Source organism: Puma concolor, chromosome B2 (genome assembly GCF_028749965.1).
Source record: "Puma concolor isolate L17-30 chromosome B2, mPumCon1.1.hap2, whole genome shotgun sequence".
NCBI classification, from domain to species: domain Eukaryota; kingdom Metazoa; phylum Chordata; class Mammalia; order Carnivora; family Felidae; genus Puma; species Puma concolor.
The window spans coordinates 3,031,559-3,045,940 of NC_141671.1; the positions used below are offsets into that span (position 1 = coordinate 3,031,559).

At 45.8% G+C, this 14,382-nt stretch overlaps 5 protein-coding genes across 5 annotated transcripts; 2 read left to right on the plus strand and 3 right to left on the minus strand.

Moving 5' to 3' along the window:
* Positions 1 to 157: 157 nt before the first annotated feature.
* LOC147580605 (histone H4) lies at positions 158 to 3,681 on the minus strand. The gene has a single exon (XM_086705782.1). It carries the CDS (start codon positions 3,647 to 3,649, stop codon positions 3,338 to 3,340), a length of 312 nt encoding a protein of 103 aa, XP_086561908.1. The 5' UTR covers positions 3,650 to 3,681; the 3' UTR covers positions 158 to 3,337.
* Positions 3,682 to 7,933: 4,252 nt separating this feature from the next.
* On the minus strand, positions 7,934 to 8,418 carry LOC147580606 (histone H2B type 1-C/E/F/G/I). The gene has a single exon (XM_086705780.1). It carries the CDS (start codon positions 8,380 to 8,382, stop codon positions 8,002 to 8,004), a length of 381 nt encoding a protein of 126 aa, XP_086561906.1. The 5' UTR covers positions 8,383 to 8,418; the 3' UTR covers positions 7,934 to 8,001.
* Positions 8,419 to 8,668: 250 nt separating this feature from the next.
* H2AC13 (H2A clustered histone 13) lies at positions 8,669 to 9,276 on the plus strand. Its single transcript, XM_086705776.1, has one exon. It carries the CDS (start codon positions 8,705 to 8,707, stop codon positions 9,095 to 9,097), a length of 393 nt encoding a protein of 130 aa, XP_086561902.1. The 5' UTR covers positions 8,669 to 8,704; the 3' UTR covers positions 9,098 to 9,276.
* Positions 9,277 to 10,198: 922 nt separating this feature from the next.
* On the plus strand, positions 10,199 to 10,905 carry H3C10 (H3 clustered histone 10). The gene has a single exon (XM_025917007.2). The coding sequence runs from the start codon at positions 10,235 to 10,237 to the stop codon at positions 10,643 to 10,645; it is 411 nt and encodes a 136-aa protein (XP_025772792.1). The 5' UTR covers positions 10,199 to 10,234; the 3' UTR covers positions 10,646 to 10,905.
* Positions 10,906 to 13,409: 2,504 nt separating this feature from the next.
* On the minus strand, positions 13,410 to 14,342 carry LOC147580608 (histone H2A type 1-E-like). The gene has a single exon (XM_086705777.1). It carries the CDS (start codon positions 14,302 to 14,304, stop codon positions 13,918 to 13,920), a length of 387 nt encoding a protein of 128 aa, XP_086561903.1. The 5' UTR covers positions 14,305 to 14,342; the 3' UTR covers positions 13,410 to 13,917.
* Positions 14,343 to 14,382: the final 40 nt, after the last annotated feature.

Sequence of the window (14,382 nt, forward strand, 5' to 3'; positions counted from 1 at the left end):
AGTTTCCCACGTGGCCAGGAAGCCACACATATTTTCTCATTTTATGAGAAAAGATGTACTTTGTAACTAGCAATATACAATTGTGAGAACTCTTTTCTTATATATCGTGTAATAGGAAAAAAGAGGGCAAATCAAAAAAAAACTATACATTCCTAAGTTAACCAGATAAAATATTTTTAATATAAATGTTTAACAATTTTACTTAAGTTGGATAGAACATATTTATATTTATATACAATAACCACACAAAACTACCAACAGACTTTGTTCCTAGATATCAACGCCATGGCAAAAAAAATAACAAATACTTTCCGGGAAATATCAGAAGGCTCCTGGAGGTTTATCAATCTCCGTATTCACAGTATCATACCTAAATAGATCCTATCCTATTCCATAATGGTAACACTGATTAATATAGTAAATTAACCAGACATTGTCTAGTCATCAACGGATGGTTACTATTTTTCCTTATGCGGTTCTCTACAGGCCCATGCTACAAAATACAGATCTGAAATTGAGTTATACAGAAGAAGCATCAAAAGAACTTTAATAAATAATTGTACCAGATACCTGTCAGACTCTACCCTGGGACTGATTTAAGATTTTCCAAGCCGTATTAGAAGCAGGGTACTTAACCCAAGATCAGCAAAGCAAGAGTTAATTAGTTAGGACTGAATGAACTGATTTGGTTGTGGCTAAAATTCCCTTACTAAAGTCCTCTTATACTTGTAATTGTTGTCTTTTTCAAATGGATTCCTCAAATTTTTAAAAAATATTCTATTAAAAGAACTCCTGGTAAATTGTCAGGAATCTTAAAACTATCGACTCTGTTGAAAACAGGTTATATATTGATTGGCTCCATCTACAAAACTTCACAGAATAATGGTTGGATTTTATGCAAAATGCTAGGAATCCAAGGAATCCAAGGAATGCGGTTATTATAATGTGGTTGGTATAGGCTTAGAACTAATTGATCCTTCTTAAAACAAGTAGGCCTTTCCTTTATCCCCTTTTCAAACCATCATTAAAACAGACCAAGTAAGACAAAAGATAAAATTTAAAATACTTCATCATAAGATGAAGTATCACAGTTGATAAAAAGCCTTGATGTTGGTTCCCTAAACATTTCAAAGTGTATATTTCTCTACTATTTGCAGATATTCATACTGCTAGAGAAACAAATGTGATGGATGAAACTTCTGTCTTAAGTATAGGTAAATACCTAGAAAGTGGAGTGTGTATGTATTAAGGATATAAAGAAGGGGTAAAGGACCAAGAGACATGTAATATTCATGAGGCACTTTTATACTTGAAACACCAGACACTAAATATGCATGAGATACGTAAGGCACTAAATATTCGTGATACACTAAATATATTTGGAACACGTAGTACCTTGATTCAGTCACCCTCTGGTGATGTCCATCCTGGCCCCACATGTCCTTTGCCTAAGATACGCAAATCAAACACATGTCCATTAGGCAGGTGAACTAGTAAGCAACAGCTGTGACCAGGAATAACCGTCTGTCTTCCATAGACTAGCTCCCTGTCATTGGCCCCGGGCGCCTTCCATTTGAGGAACCACTTGTCCCAACTTGGGCTGTAGTCTTCAAGAAGAAAGGCTGTATGTGGCAGAGAGAAAGGTAACTAAATACATAACAAATGATTCAGTTGCTGTGGTCCATCTATCTCCTCATGCCCTTACCCAAGCCTTAACTTACCACACGTCTTTCCCCCTGTCTCAGGCTATGTACTCAAATGTATTAAAAACAAACACAACACACACACACACACACACACACACACACACACACACGCATCCCCAGCATTTAAATTTGGTCTGAGTCTTTCTGGGCCACAGGACAGCTTGTCTGGTGGTGTATTTTGAGGCCAGCAAGGCATAAACCCAGAATGAGTACAAATGAACAAGTATACATTGTAAGAATAATCAAGAGAATACCTCCATTGGGTGGGGGATGGGTGAGATGGATGATGGGCATTAAGGAGGACACTTGTTGGGATGAGCACTGGGTGTCACATGTAAGTAATGAAACACGAAATTCTACTCCGTAAATAAATAAATAAATAAATAAATAAATAGAGTATCTCTAACATTTGCACAGTTGTTTGGAAAAAAACATACACCAGAGTATTATGCACGGCTCCCTAAGAGACTATAGTGTCTCCTGTTAATGTGGCTGGATCTCTACTGGAATGTGGTTGTTCAAGAAAAGTTGCTCACACCCGGAGGTCATTAGTGGCGGAACGCAAATGATAAGTGCTTCACACAGCTCTGTGTGGCAGGCAGGATTCAAGCACTTGTCATTAACAACTCAATCCTCAAAATAATCCTTTGAGTGAGGTTTCCTCCTCTTCCTCCTCCTCCGCTTCCTCCTCCTAACCGTGTAGGTGAAAAAACTGAGGCCCAGGAAAGACTTAGAACTGAACCTGCTCTCACAACCAAGTGACGCTTCTATAACGACTGTTTAGACGTTTCACCACCCCGCATCACTTCGGTAAGCAAAGTTATACAACAGGACATTTACGTCTTAACTTTCACAATATTTTGTTTTACATGCTTAAGAGACTCGTCTTTATGTCCAAAGTTCACGAGGGTCCACTCGCTGGTGCCAAAGCTGACATTTTCCCACGAGTTAAAAGTACATTTTCCATGTGTTACACCCACCATTTGTACGTCATAAATTAACGCTGAACGAGCGCCGATTAGGATCCTTGCCCTTAAAACATAACAAAAACACATTTAGCGTTAACTTTTAAAAGCTGTCTACTCTTCGTGGGAAGTGATGACGAACAATAGGACATTAGTGGCCCCTCCAGACTTAGACACCACTGACCTGATTGACAGGGGACATTTAGAGGGGGCGGAGCCCTCAATTACAAACTTAAAAATAGATTGCCACCTTTCTTAGAATAAAAACCTCCCTAACTTTAAGTCTGAAAACTTTTTCAACTCTGCCAAGCGGACTCTGCAGGACTTCTGGCAAGGGGCCGATCACAGGAGGGGGTCTCCCCAGCAGGCCCACAGTTAAGCCTCAAAAAGGAAGTTGTGTCCACCGCAGGCCTCAGAAGCCTCTTCACACGACCTGCTTCCTCGAGCGAATTCTCAGCTAACAAGACCCCAAGCCAGGCGGAAAGGCTCGCTGTTGTAGGTTTGCCAACAGGAGAGGGAGCGACCCGTGCGGGACGCGGACCAGCGAGCATCAAACTAGCGTCACGGCTCCTCTGTGAGAGTGGGGGGAGCCCTGAAAAGGGCCTTTTGCTTGTAGACAGGGCGGGACGGGGGTGCGCAGAACCCCAGAAACCGGGAACCTGGAGTTCAGCCCCCGAAGCCATAGAGGGTGCGGCCCTGGCGCTTGAGCGCGTACACCACGTCCATGGCCGTGACCGTCTTGCGCTTGGCGTGCTCCGTGTAGGTGACGGCGTCCCGGATCACGTTCTCCAGGAACACCTTGAGCACCCCGCGGGTCTCCTCGTAGATGAGGCCGGAGATGCGCTTGACGCCGCCGCGCCGGGCCAGCCGCCGGATGGCGGGCTTGGTGATGCCCTGGATGTTGTCGCGCAGCACCTTGCGGTGGCGCTTGGCGCCTCCCTTGCCCAGGCCCTTCCCGCCCTTGCCGCGACCAGACATGCCGACAAGAAAGACTTCACAAAACCCTATCACGTCCCCAGAGCTGCGGGCTTTTATATATCCGCTGGCGGACCGAACTGAGAACCTAAGGAAGCCGCGAAGTGCCACCCAGTGGGGGAGGGAAGTCTGACCAAAAAAAAAAAAAAAAGCCTTCGGTTTCCTTGTGCTGCTTTGTTCTATACCTAGTACCTTTTGTGACCACGTGTTAAAACTTTAAAAATTGCTTTTGAACGTTATGAAAAATGCAAAAAAAAAAAAAAAAAAAAAAAAAGGCAAGCAATAAACTAGCAAGCTCTTACCCCAGGATACAAAGAGCACTTACGACTACTGGCTACTTTGATATTTTGGTGAACAGACATATGCACGTATTTTTTTCAAAGAAAATTTACACAGTGCCGTGCATAGGGACTGTGGAACTTCTTTATGCTGATTATATTTTTAGTCAATTTCCTCTCTCTAAAGAGAAAAAGACGTTTTTAATATCCACGTGGTATTCTTCCTTAAGAATTCTCTATAGTACACTTTAACCAATTCTCTAGTAAATCCTTAATAAACCAGATGTTTAAAAGAATTCTTTTCCCCACTGATCGATGTGTCACTTTTAACAGTGACTCATACTTGGAACTGTGGGGGCAAGGGCAGGCCACTAAGATGGGCCAGTTTGGCGTGAAGGTTATTAAAATCCAGCAAATTCAGGAAAGCTTTTTACCTCCTCCACAACTAAATAAAAAGAAATTGCATAGAGGACCTGCTCCAGGAAGCGAGCTTTCACAGTCGATAACTATATTATGAACTATGTATAGAAGATGGGCAGGGACCTGGCAAGGCCTGTTTGATCAGAGTCCTCTCTATGCCCCACTGAGTGGCCCGGCAGACATTGGTTAACCAAACTCTTCAGAAGTGCATTCCTTCCCTTTGAAGTCCCAGACCCCTGCCCCCTCCTTAGTTCAGCCTGACATATGCCTCATTTTGCTGGACTGTCTTTGAAATGTCATGTCTGTGTGGATTCCCTGTACATACACTATTATATTTGATTTTCTCCTGTTAATCTGTTTCATGTCAATTTGATTCTTAGCCTAGCTAGAAGGACCTAGAAACGGACAGGATATTCTCCCTCCCTGACAGAACTATTACCAAAAAGTCTATTCTGTTCTATATTTTAATCAGTTTCCTTTGCCAAAGGAAATCTATTTTCACTTGGAACTTTGGAAAAGTTACATGACTGAAGGTGAAAAAAGTGATTATTTTTATATCTGTGTAATATTCCATCATAAGCAGTTTCTATGATACATTTTAAACAAATGTTCTAGTACTTAACATAATGTGCTTTTTTTTTCAATTTTAAAGGAGATTTATACATAAATCTGAGGATAACCTAGAGTTGAAATGCTTTGTCAGAAAGGATGTAGATTTTGTGGTATTTGATTAATATTACTACACTTTCCACAAAATTCTTATCACATTCACCTGTGCCAGCGATAACTGTTGTGCATGTGAGTTTACCATCACTGATAAAACACCAAAGCGACATAGTTCGAGGTGGTATATTCTGCTCCCCTGCAAAATACTGGATCTTGTTTCAGGTTTAAAGGAAAAATGAACCCCTTTTGGAAGTTTTCACATCACTGCATTGCACTTATTAACTGGGGCAGAAAAATTGACATCTTTAAAAGAAAGATCTCGTCATTTTGTACATTGTAGGAACTGGAAATTTTCCCTTTATTCCTTTCATGGTTCATTGGCTGGCCCACTAATTGAAATGACATAAAACAGATTAACGGGGGAAAAAAACAAATTTGATTTCATAAGTACAGAAGCCCTGTAAAAAATAAGAGACTCCAAGGCAGTCAGGCAGTCGAGGCTGAGTCCCCCTCCCTGGCTGAGGGATGGGACGGGGACCTGGGGCTGCAAAGGAGAGGAGGGCCAATCACAGGCCGCTGTTTGGTTAATCAGATGTTTGCCCGGCCTCGCAACATCTTTCCACATTAAACGTTCTGACTGGTAATAGCTCTCCCTCTGTTATCAACCCCTTATCGAAATCCTTTAAGGCAGTTAAGGGAGGGGCAAAAGTTTTTCTTGGCCTGTGAGGTTGTTGAGTGGCTTTAGTCCTTGTGCCAAATAGTCCACTTGTCCAAGGGGCATTTTGAGACTTGTTCTGAACCAGGTCACTGTCACATTGCTGGGCTTAGAACGAGGCCTGGCTCCTAGTATCGGGGCAATAAATATTTGCTGAATGAAATGTAGGGAAATAGAGAATTCTCAATCTTCTTCGGATCTCTGGCTAAGAATTAAACCAACATGAGACAGACCAACGGGGAAAAAAAGGGTCCAAATCTTACTGAATTATTCCATGCTACACGAGAGCCTTCACGAGAGCAGGACATCTCAAAGTGACTCTCGCAGGGGAACCTCCATACCTTTTAGAAAAAAGATGAATTTGTGAGGAATTGACAAGACACAGGGCTTTGGGCTTGGGGTAGTCAATTGAAGAAATAATAAGGTTTTTTCAAGTGGCCTTTTGGCCCCCAATTCCCCTGTCTCTGGTGACAAGAAGGCCTCCCTTCCCCTGGGTGCAGGGAGGGCACCTTTCCCTGGGGAGGCTCTTCTCCCGCCTCAGGGTCAAAGGGCGGAGCGGGGTGGGGGGTGGGGGGAGGGGGGTCCGAGCGACCTTCCAGCTTTTTAGTTTCTCAAACTCTTTCAAGCTCAAGATATTAATATATGCCAAGGGCCAAGGTGCCGTATTTGGGGGCAGCGAGTCTGGAACCCGATCGGAATGAGCGTGGCGAGCCTCTCCTCCTCCCAAGTCCCCTTTCTGAGCCCCCTTTCTTGAGCACTGACGTTGCTCCCGCTGAAAGCTGGACGTCAGCCTGTGCTCCGCCACCTTCTGTCAGTCCGTCCGTGTGCAGCAAGGCCTGACCTTTCTGCTTCCTTTTCCCCGTCCGCCCTCCTCTTCTGACTGCTGCCTCCTTAGTCCCGACTTCACCCGTGGCTGGTATTTCCAACGTTTTGACCCGGATCTCACTCCCTTTCAATCTGTTCTCACCTAGGCCACCGGGAAAATGATTCAGAATCCTACATCTTGCAACATTTTCAATTTCTGCGGTCTGGATTCTCCCAGTAGATAAACATTATATTTCTTGACAAGGTGTGCAGGGCTTCACAGTATCTAAGGTTTTCTGCCCCACCTTCGGCTGGCCTTTCCACCTTCATCTCCAGGCATCCCAGCCTCCAGCCACTCTAAAGTAGCTTCCAAAGTCTCTAAGGGTGTGCTAGGTGCTCAGACCAACCTGCCTGGAGCAGGCTTCTCTCCCCGCTACAGGGTCTTACCCACCCAGCAGGCTCCACTTAGCTCACTTCCCAGCTTATTTGCACAGTCCCCATTTTCTTCTGTTTCCTCTGGAGATGCTGGGACTTTCTCATTGCAGGAAAGTGTCTTAGCACCTACTAGGCACTGGAGACCAATTTGCTGCATACATGGAGGAGTGAAGAACGGTGGACTTGATACAAATAAAAAGACTGAGTTAGTTACTGGGAATATTAAAGAGAATTGAAAAGGCGGAGAAGGAAAAGAAAGAAACTTCTCCAAGTCTTCATTTAGCCTGATGGGAAAGGGCTCAGATTTATTTTTCAGACTGTATTTGTTACACCTTTACTGAAAGCCCTTTAATAATGCTTATACTTTTACGAGGGGGCGGGGGGAGGCACGGTATGGACGCCTTCGTGGGGTAAACTGACAGAGGTGACCAGGTGAGGAACTAGAGAATAGAATAGTCTGAACTACGCTGTCTGGTGACGTTAAGTCACCAAGTTTTCAATCAGCGCTGCTGTCCTGACATTAACATTACCTTCCAACTATAAAGCAGTAAAAGATGGAGCAGGAGGTAGAATCACGGGAGCCTGGGGGCACATAGATGGCACCAGCCCTGTCAACGAAGACCCACACCCCATGATCCTGTCTTACCCTCTTACTCGGGAGAAAACTAGCGTAGGTCTACGCACAGATTAAGTCGAAGCCAGAAACCACTATGTTCTACATAGTTTACCACAGGAACCTCTGAATAGTATTGCAGCCCAATTTACAGAGCCGAGGTGATAACTTCTTTGGCTTTTTCGTAGTACACAAAATTTCATACTAAAAAGCAACTTCAAATTTAATGCTAAAATGCTCGAGGCAAATCCTAACAAGAATGTCAGTTTCTCAAATTATTTACTTCTAAGAGAATATACAACGCCCAATCTACATTAAACAAAGCTAACAGCGAACAAGCTCTTTTTTAGAAAGCGTGGATGGCTCTAAAAAGAGCCTTTGGGGCATGGGTCTGGAGAATCCGATCTTCCTGGGAAAAGCCAGTTTACTTGGAGCTGGTGTACTTGGTGACGGCCTTGGTGCCCTCGGACACGGCGTGCTTGGCCAGCTCCCCGGGCAGCAGCAGGCGCACGGCCGTCTGGATCTCCCGGGACGTGATGGTCGAGCGCTTGTTGTAATGCGCCAGGCGCGACGCTTCGCCCGCGATGCGCTCGAAGATGTCGTTGACGAACGAGTTCATGATGCCCATGGCCTTGGACGAGATGCCCGTGTCGGGGTGCACCTGCTTCAGCACCTTGTACACGTACACCGAGTAGCTCTCTTTGCGGCTGCGCTTGCGCTTCTTGCCGTCCTTCTTCTGCGCCTTGGTCACCGCCTTCTTGGAGCCCTTCTTCGGGGCCGGGGCGGACTTGGCTGGCTCAGGCATGGCCCGGACGATGCAGGACGCGCTCAGAAAAAACGAAACTGTACGGCGGGTAAGACGCCACTTGTCCGGTTTATATAGAAACCCTTATGCAAATAAGGTGTAAGTTACAGTCCTGGGTCTGATTGGTGGCTAGTCAACATGACGTCACTAGTTAGCCCTGCCCAATCACGACGCGACACTCCCAAAACTGCATTCTCGTTGGAGAAAATAAAGCCACAAGCTTAGCCAATGCAAAGCCTTCTTTTTCGCGCCCAATCAGGGCTATAAAAAGTGCTGGTTGTGTGCTCGTCTTGCCAAGTGCCTCTAGAGTGTTCAGGTGGTCATGTCTGGACGCGGGAAGCAGGGCGGCAAGGCTCGCGCCAAGGCCAAGACGCGCTCGTCGCGGGCCGGGCTGCAGTTCCCGGTGGGCCGCGTGCACCGCCTGCTCCGCAAGGGCAACTACGCCGAGCGGGTGGGGGCCGGCGCGCCGGTGTACCTGGCGGCCGTGCTGGAGTACCTGACGGCCGAGATCCTGGAGCTGGCGGGCAACGCGGCCCGCGACAACAAGAAGACGCGCATCATCCCGCGCCACCTGCAGCTGGCCATCCGCAACGACGAGGAGCTCAACAAGCTGCTGGGCCGCGTCACCATCGCGCAGGGCGGCGTCCTGCCCAACATCCAGGCCGTGCTGCTGCCCAAGAAGACCGAGAGCCACCACAAGGCCAAGGGGAAATAGAATCCTGGACTAATTTGCTACAACGCCTCTCCCGCTTAAACCAAAGGCTCTTTTAAGAGCCACCTACAATTGCCTGTGAAGAGCTGTACACGAAGTACCTTTTGTTTCTGAGAATTCTGAAGCGTCACCAATCTCACAACTTAATAGGTTAAGTAAAAGCAATTGAGTAAAAAGTTCGACTTCCTAGTCCTAAAATTTTCAAATCCGTCGTCTAACTTTTCATGTCATGCAAAGAACCTATCGTATGGACTTGCCACTTTCGAGTGAGAATTTCTGGATGTACATGCAGATGGGTAGACCCACCATAGGTTACTGGTGGTGGGGAAGTAGATAATCCTTAAGACAGGAATACGAGTAATTCTGCTAAATTACACACCATGCTTCATGTCCTTTGCAAAGCCAGTCTCTCCTCCCCCGTTAGTAAAACAAGACAGGTATCGTAATTTTGAATTTCCAAGTTAGAAAAATAAAGTATGCTGCAATGGAATTGGTTTGTATTCTCTTAAAAAGAGAAGTTCGTGGAACAATGTTTCCCTATGAAGTTTCTAGTCTGTGGATTGTTTGCATGCAAGTTAGAATTTCCTTGTTGAAAAATAACAAATCCCAAAATGTAAAAAGTATAAAAAATTGAGGGGAGATGGTATAGAATTGAGCTGTCCAGAATGGTAGCCAGTTGTGTCTAGTGATCACGGGACGTGTGGCTAGTCTGAATTAAGAAGTGCTGTAGGTGTAAAATGCACACTGGATTCCGCAGAGTTTGGAGAAAGGAATGTAAAATATCTAACAGTTGCTGATTACATGTTGAAATGATTTTGGAAATACTAGGTTAAACAAAATACTTAAAATAATTTGTTTTTTTATTTTGTTCTAATGTGGATATAATGTGAAAATATGTTTCTTATGTAGCTTGCATTTATTTCTACGGGAAATCGCTAATATAAAGCGGACAAAAAATACATATTGAGGTCGTGGACAAGACCATCAGCACACTCGGCGCTCCATAAAAGTTTCGAGTCTTTAACCAATCCGGTTACCGGTTGTGTAGGCTGGTCCCCTTTTGTCCAATCAGCTTCTGACTCTCACTATAAATAAAACGGAACCGGCTTTCTTTTCTTACTGGCATCCAACGTCCAATCCATGGCTCGCACGAAGCAGACGGCGCGCAAGTCGACAGGCGGCAAGGCCCCGCGCAAGCAGCTGGCCACCAAGGCGGCCCGCAAGAGCGCGCCGGCCACCGGCGGCGTCAAAAAGCCGCACCGCTACCGGCCCGGCACGGTGGCCCTGCGCGAGATCCGCCGCTACCAGAAGTCCACCGAGCTGCTGATCCGCAAGCTGCCGTTCCAGCGGCTGGTGCGCGAGATCGCGCAGGACTTCAAGACCGACCTGCGCTTCCAGAGCTCGGCCGTGATGGCGCTGCAGGAGGCGTGCGAGGCCTACCTGGTGGGGCTCTTCGAGGACACCAACCTGTGCGCCATCCACGCCAAGCGCGTCACCATCATGCCCAAAGATATCCAGCTGGCGCGCCGCATCCGCGGGGAGCGGGCCTGAGCCACAAGGTCTGTCACTCCTTCCCAAAGGCTCTTTTCAGAGCCACCACATGTACGCTGAAAAGGACTGTTTCCCTGTGACAGTTATTGATGGGTTGGTTTCACCGGTGAATAACGACCATTTCCGGGCACTTTACAGTGTTTTGGGAAGTTAGTAAAGACCCTCACAAGTGCACTTAGCTATTGGCCTGCTTGCGCTCCGATTTATACTTTTAGTCCTGTTTAACCACTATGGTCTGGGGTTCATTAAACCCTTTTTCTCGGTAGGCAACTTGATGTAAACACAAGGAAGCTACCCGCACATGTTCTCCCTTTCTTGTTCTCCCTGTCCCTTCTCAACTTTGAGGCAGGTGGGAAGAAATTTCTAAGTTACTTTGTACTCTTGAAGCTGGGTTCCAAGGTCACAACTGCTAACTTAAAATCACCCATCTTGATTGTGTTAATTGCCTTCACGTGAGTGGGGTTCATGGTTAACTAGTGCCTGTGATTTCCACATCCAGAGTTTCAAGATAACGCCAGTATTTTTTTTTTTTTTTAATTTTTTTTTTTTTTTTAACGTTTATTTATTTTTTTGGGACAGAGAGAGACAGAGCATGAACGGGGGAGGGGCAGAGAAAGAGGGAGACACAGAATCGGAAACAGGCTCCAGGCTCTGAGCCATCAGCCCAGAGCCTGACGCGGGGCTCGAACTCACGGACCGCGAGATCGTGACCTGGCTGAAGTCGGACGCTTAACCGACTGCGCCACCCAGGCGCCCCATAACGCCAGTATTTTACCAATTAAAAATGCCCTACTAGCCTCTACCAGCAAAACAATGTATTATAAATATCCTCTCCGTAATCTGCCTTCCTCTGGAAGGGAAGGTATATTTGGAGGAAAGTGCCCTCCCACCCTCCCAATTTACCCTCCCCTACACACACACAGACACACACACACACACACACATGCGCGCGCACACACACACGAGGCCGTGCTGATCCAAAACAGATTGGTATTGAGTAAAAGTGAAGCTTTCCTTACCCCTGGGCTGGGAAACAGCTATTAAGAAGGGCCCTGTCCACCCTGATCAATACTCTTGCTGGTGGGGCAAAGTATGCAAAAAGTACAATTCTCCAAGTTAGTCTTTCCGTTCTGATTATATGAAGACTTATTCAGGGGCAGTGAGTAGTTCTAGTTGTGTGGACCTGGTCATTTTTAGATCTGTGGGTCTAAAATGGATAGTCCAAGTCTCTGAAACCACTCCATGTGCTAAACTGATTATCTCGTGACCTACCTCAGCTCTTTCTGGGCTTTCAAGGTGTGCTTTCATCACCCCATAAGAGGAATTGAGTTTTGCTATAGGAATGGCACGCAAAAATGCACGCTCAGTGACCCCAGATCATTTTGGCTCATGCTAACGTGTCGAATGTGATGCCATCTTCTAAGGCTCACTGAAGGAGGAGGGATGGTCTGATCAGTCTGGGGTGTGCATTTTCACTTTGCTAGAGATCTGCAGGAATTTCAGAATGTACGTGAATATGTACGTCTTAACTCAGGAGGTAAGTCTGGGATGGACATAAAGGTTTGGGAGTCATTAGTACATAGAAAGTAAGGCTTGGGAGTCATCAGTATATAAAGGTCTTTAAAACCAAGCAAGTGGCCTACAGATCCCTTCTGGCTTCTTCCTGTCTCTTGCAATCTGCCCTGTGGCCAGTGTCGAACTTTGTGTCATTGCCTGAAATACCACGAGCCATGAATCTGCTGCTGCTCATTCTCTGCTGAGATCCCCACCCTTTCCTCTAATTCCCAGTTTCCTCCAGGCTTCAGATGAGATGTTCCCTCTCCTTCCTTATCCTTCCGTCTTAGTCCTCCCAAAGTCCTGTGCTTATTTGTCTTGCTATCTTGTGTTTTGATTATTTACTTTTGGGTTTTATCCCATTAGAATGAGTTTCTTTTGGACAGGCAGGGTCTTATTGTTGTGTCCTTAATGTATAGCACCTGAATATGAAACGGAAATTCTCGGAAAGTAGAAATACGTTACAATTTAATAAATGAGGCCACAGAAAAAAATAGTGTTTGTGCATCCATTTCTTGAGATTGCAAAACTAGTAAGTAGCATAAATATTCCAGTCTTTTCCAAGGACTAGTATACAAGGATCTTGCTTTGCCTGTGTAGAAATATGGACAACGGACCAGGATCTTTGAACTCACTATTCTCAAACGGGCCTTTGGCTTTTCAGAAGCATTTCTATTCTTTCAAACTGGGTCTCCATCATGAAAACTTGGACTCCAGTTCTTAGCATTCAGTGCCATCCTTGTTACGACCAAGATTGTATCGCTATGTTGGACATCTACACGTTTGGCCATGTGGTAATATATGTATATACTCATATACATGAATATACACATGAATAATTATAATACTATAAACTGTATTTGAATGCTTTTAGTAAACAGATCATGAAAACCAAATTATTCTTTAAAGGCAATTTTTTAATTCAAAATTACCATCTTCCTGACACCCTAGTGGTTTTGTGTACCATATATGGAAACCACTCCTGCATCCTGCCCAGTTACCTTGATAGTAAAATTGTCACCTACAACAAACTTTCAGATACTGGTCACCTTGAATCAATTTAATGTCCTTGTACATTCAAATAAATGACTTTGAAATTAGTCTATTTAGTTCACAAATGTTAACTTGTTAGCAAAGTATCCTAAACACTGTAGGAAAGGGAAAAAAATTCTTCTCCCTTCATTGTACCCACTCCTAACCTGGTTTAAGAACTAGAATAACAAAAAAGTGCGTTTTATTACATGTAGAGGCCCACTGAAGTTTCCGACCCCAAATCAATGACCAAGGCAGAAGTTTTTAGTTTTTAGACAAAAACCTGAGGATTTGGCAAAATACAGAAAACATGTTTGATATCCTGGACTGAACAAGTTGAACAAAAGCAGACTAGTAGAAACTGCAGCTCCCGAGTCTTTAGAATTCCTATCTCTGGTGATCCAGCTTTCAGAGAAACAGCAGGAGTCTGAGTGTCTTTACACAGTGGAGGTTTCCCAAGTGTATTTAGTTCAGAGTAATATACCAATGTGGTAACCTGGGGGCAGACTGCCCTCCTTGGCCACTACAATACCAATTCTTAAGTGTGAACAGGAAGCTAAAGCCCAACTAGAAATTGCACTTCAATCATCCTGAACGAAAGAAAACAAGTCGTGTCACCTTTTTAGGACTATAGAAGTGGCTCTGAAAAGAGCCTTTTGTTTTTCAGTGGTTTCCAAGCTTCTTTCTCACTTGGCTTTGTGGTGGCTCTCGGTCTTCTTGGGAAGCAGCACAGCCTGGATGTTGGGCAGGACGCCGCCCTGCGCGATGGTGACGCGGCCCAGCAGCTTGTTGAGCTCCTCGTCGTTGCGGATGGCCAGCTGCAGGTGGCGCGGGATGATGCGCGTCTTCTTGTTGTCGCGGGCCGCGTTGCCCGCCAGCTCCAGGATCTCGGCCGTCAGGTACTCCAGCACGGCCGCCAGGTACACCGGCGCGCCGGCCCCCACCCGCTCGGCGTAGTTGCCCTTGCGGAGCAGGCGGTGCACGCGGCCCACCGGGAACTGCAGCCCGGCCCGCGACGAGCGCGTCTTGGCCTTGGCGCGAGCCTTGCCGCCCTGCTTCCCGCGTCCAGACATGACCACCTGAACACTCTAGAGGCACTTGGCGAGACGAGCACACAACCAGCACTTTTTATAGCCCTGATTGGGCGCGAA

What these genes read in the sequence shown, in the direction of transcription:
- LOC147580605 (XM_086705782.1), bottom strand. Translation starts at nt 3,649, where the DNA reads ATGTCTGGTCGCGGCAAGGGCGGGAAGGGCCTGGGCAAGGGAGGCGCC.
- LOC147580606 (XM_086705780.1), bottom strand. Translation starts at nt 8,382, where the DNA reads ATGCCTGAGCCAGCCAAGTCCGCCCCGGCCCCGAAGAAGGGCTCCAAG.
- H2AC13 (XM_086705776.1), top strand. Translation starts at nt 8,705, where the DNA reads ATGTCTGGACGCGGGAAGCAGGGCGGCAAGGCTCGCGCCAAGGCCAAG.
- H3C10 (XM_025917007.2), top strand. Translation starts at nt 10,235, where the DNA reads ATGGCTCGCACGAAGCAGACGGCGCGCAAGTCGACAGGCGGCAAGGCC.
- LOC147580608 (XM_086705777.1), bottom strand. Translation starts at nt 14,304, where the DNA reads ATGTCTGGACGCGGGAAGCAGGGCGGCAAGGCTCGCGCCAAGGCCAAG.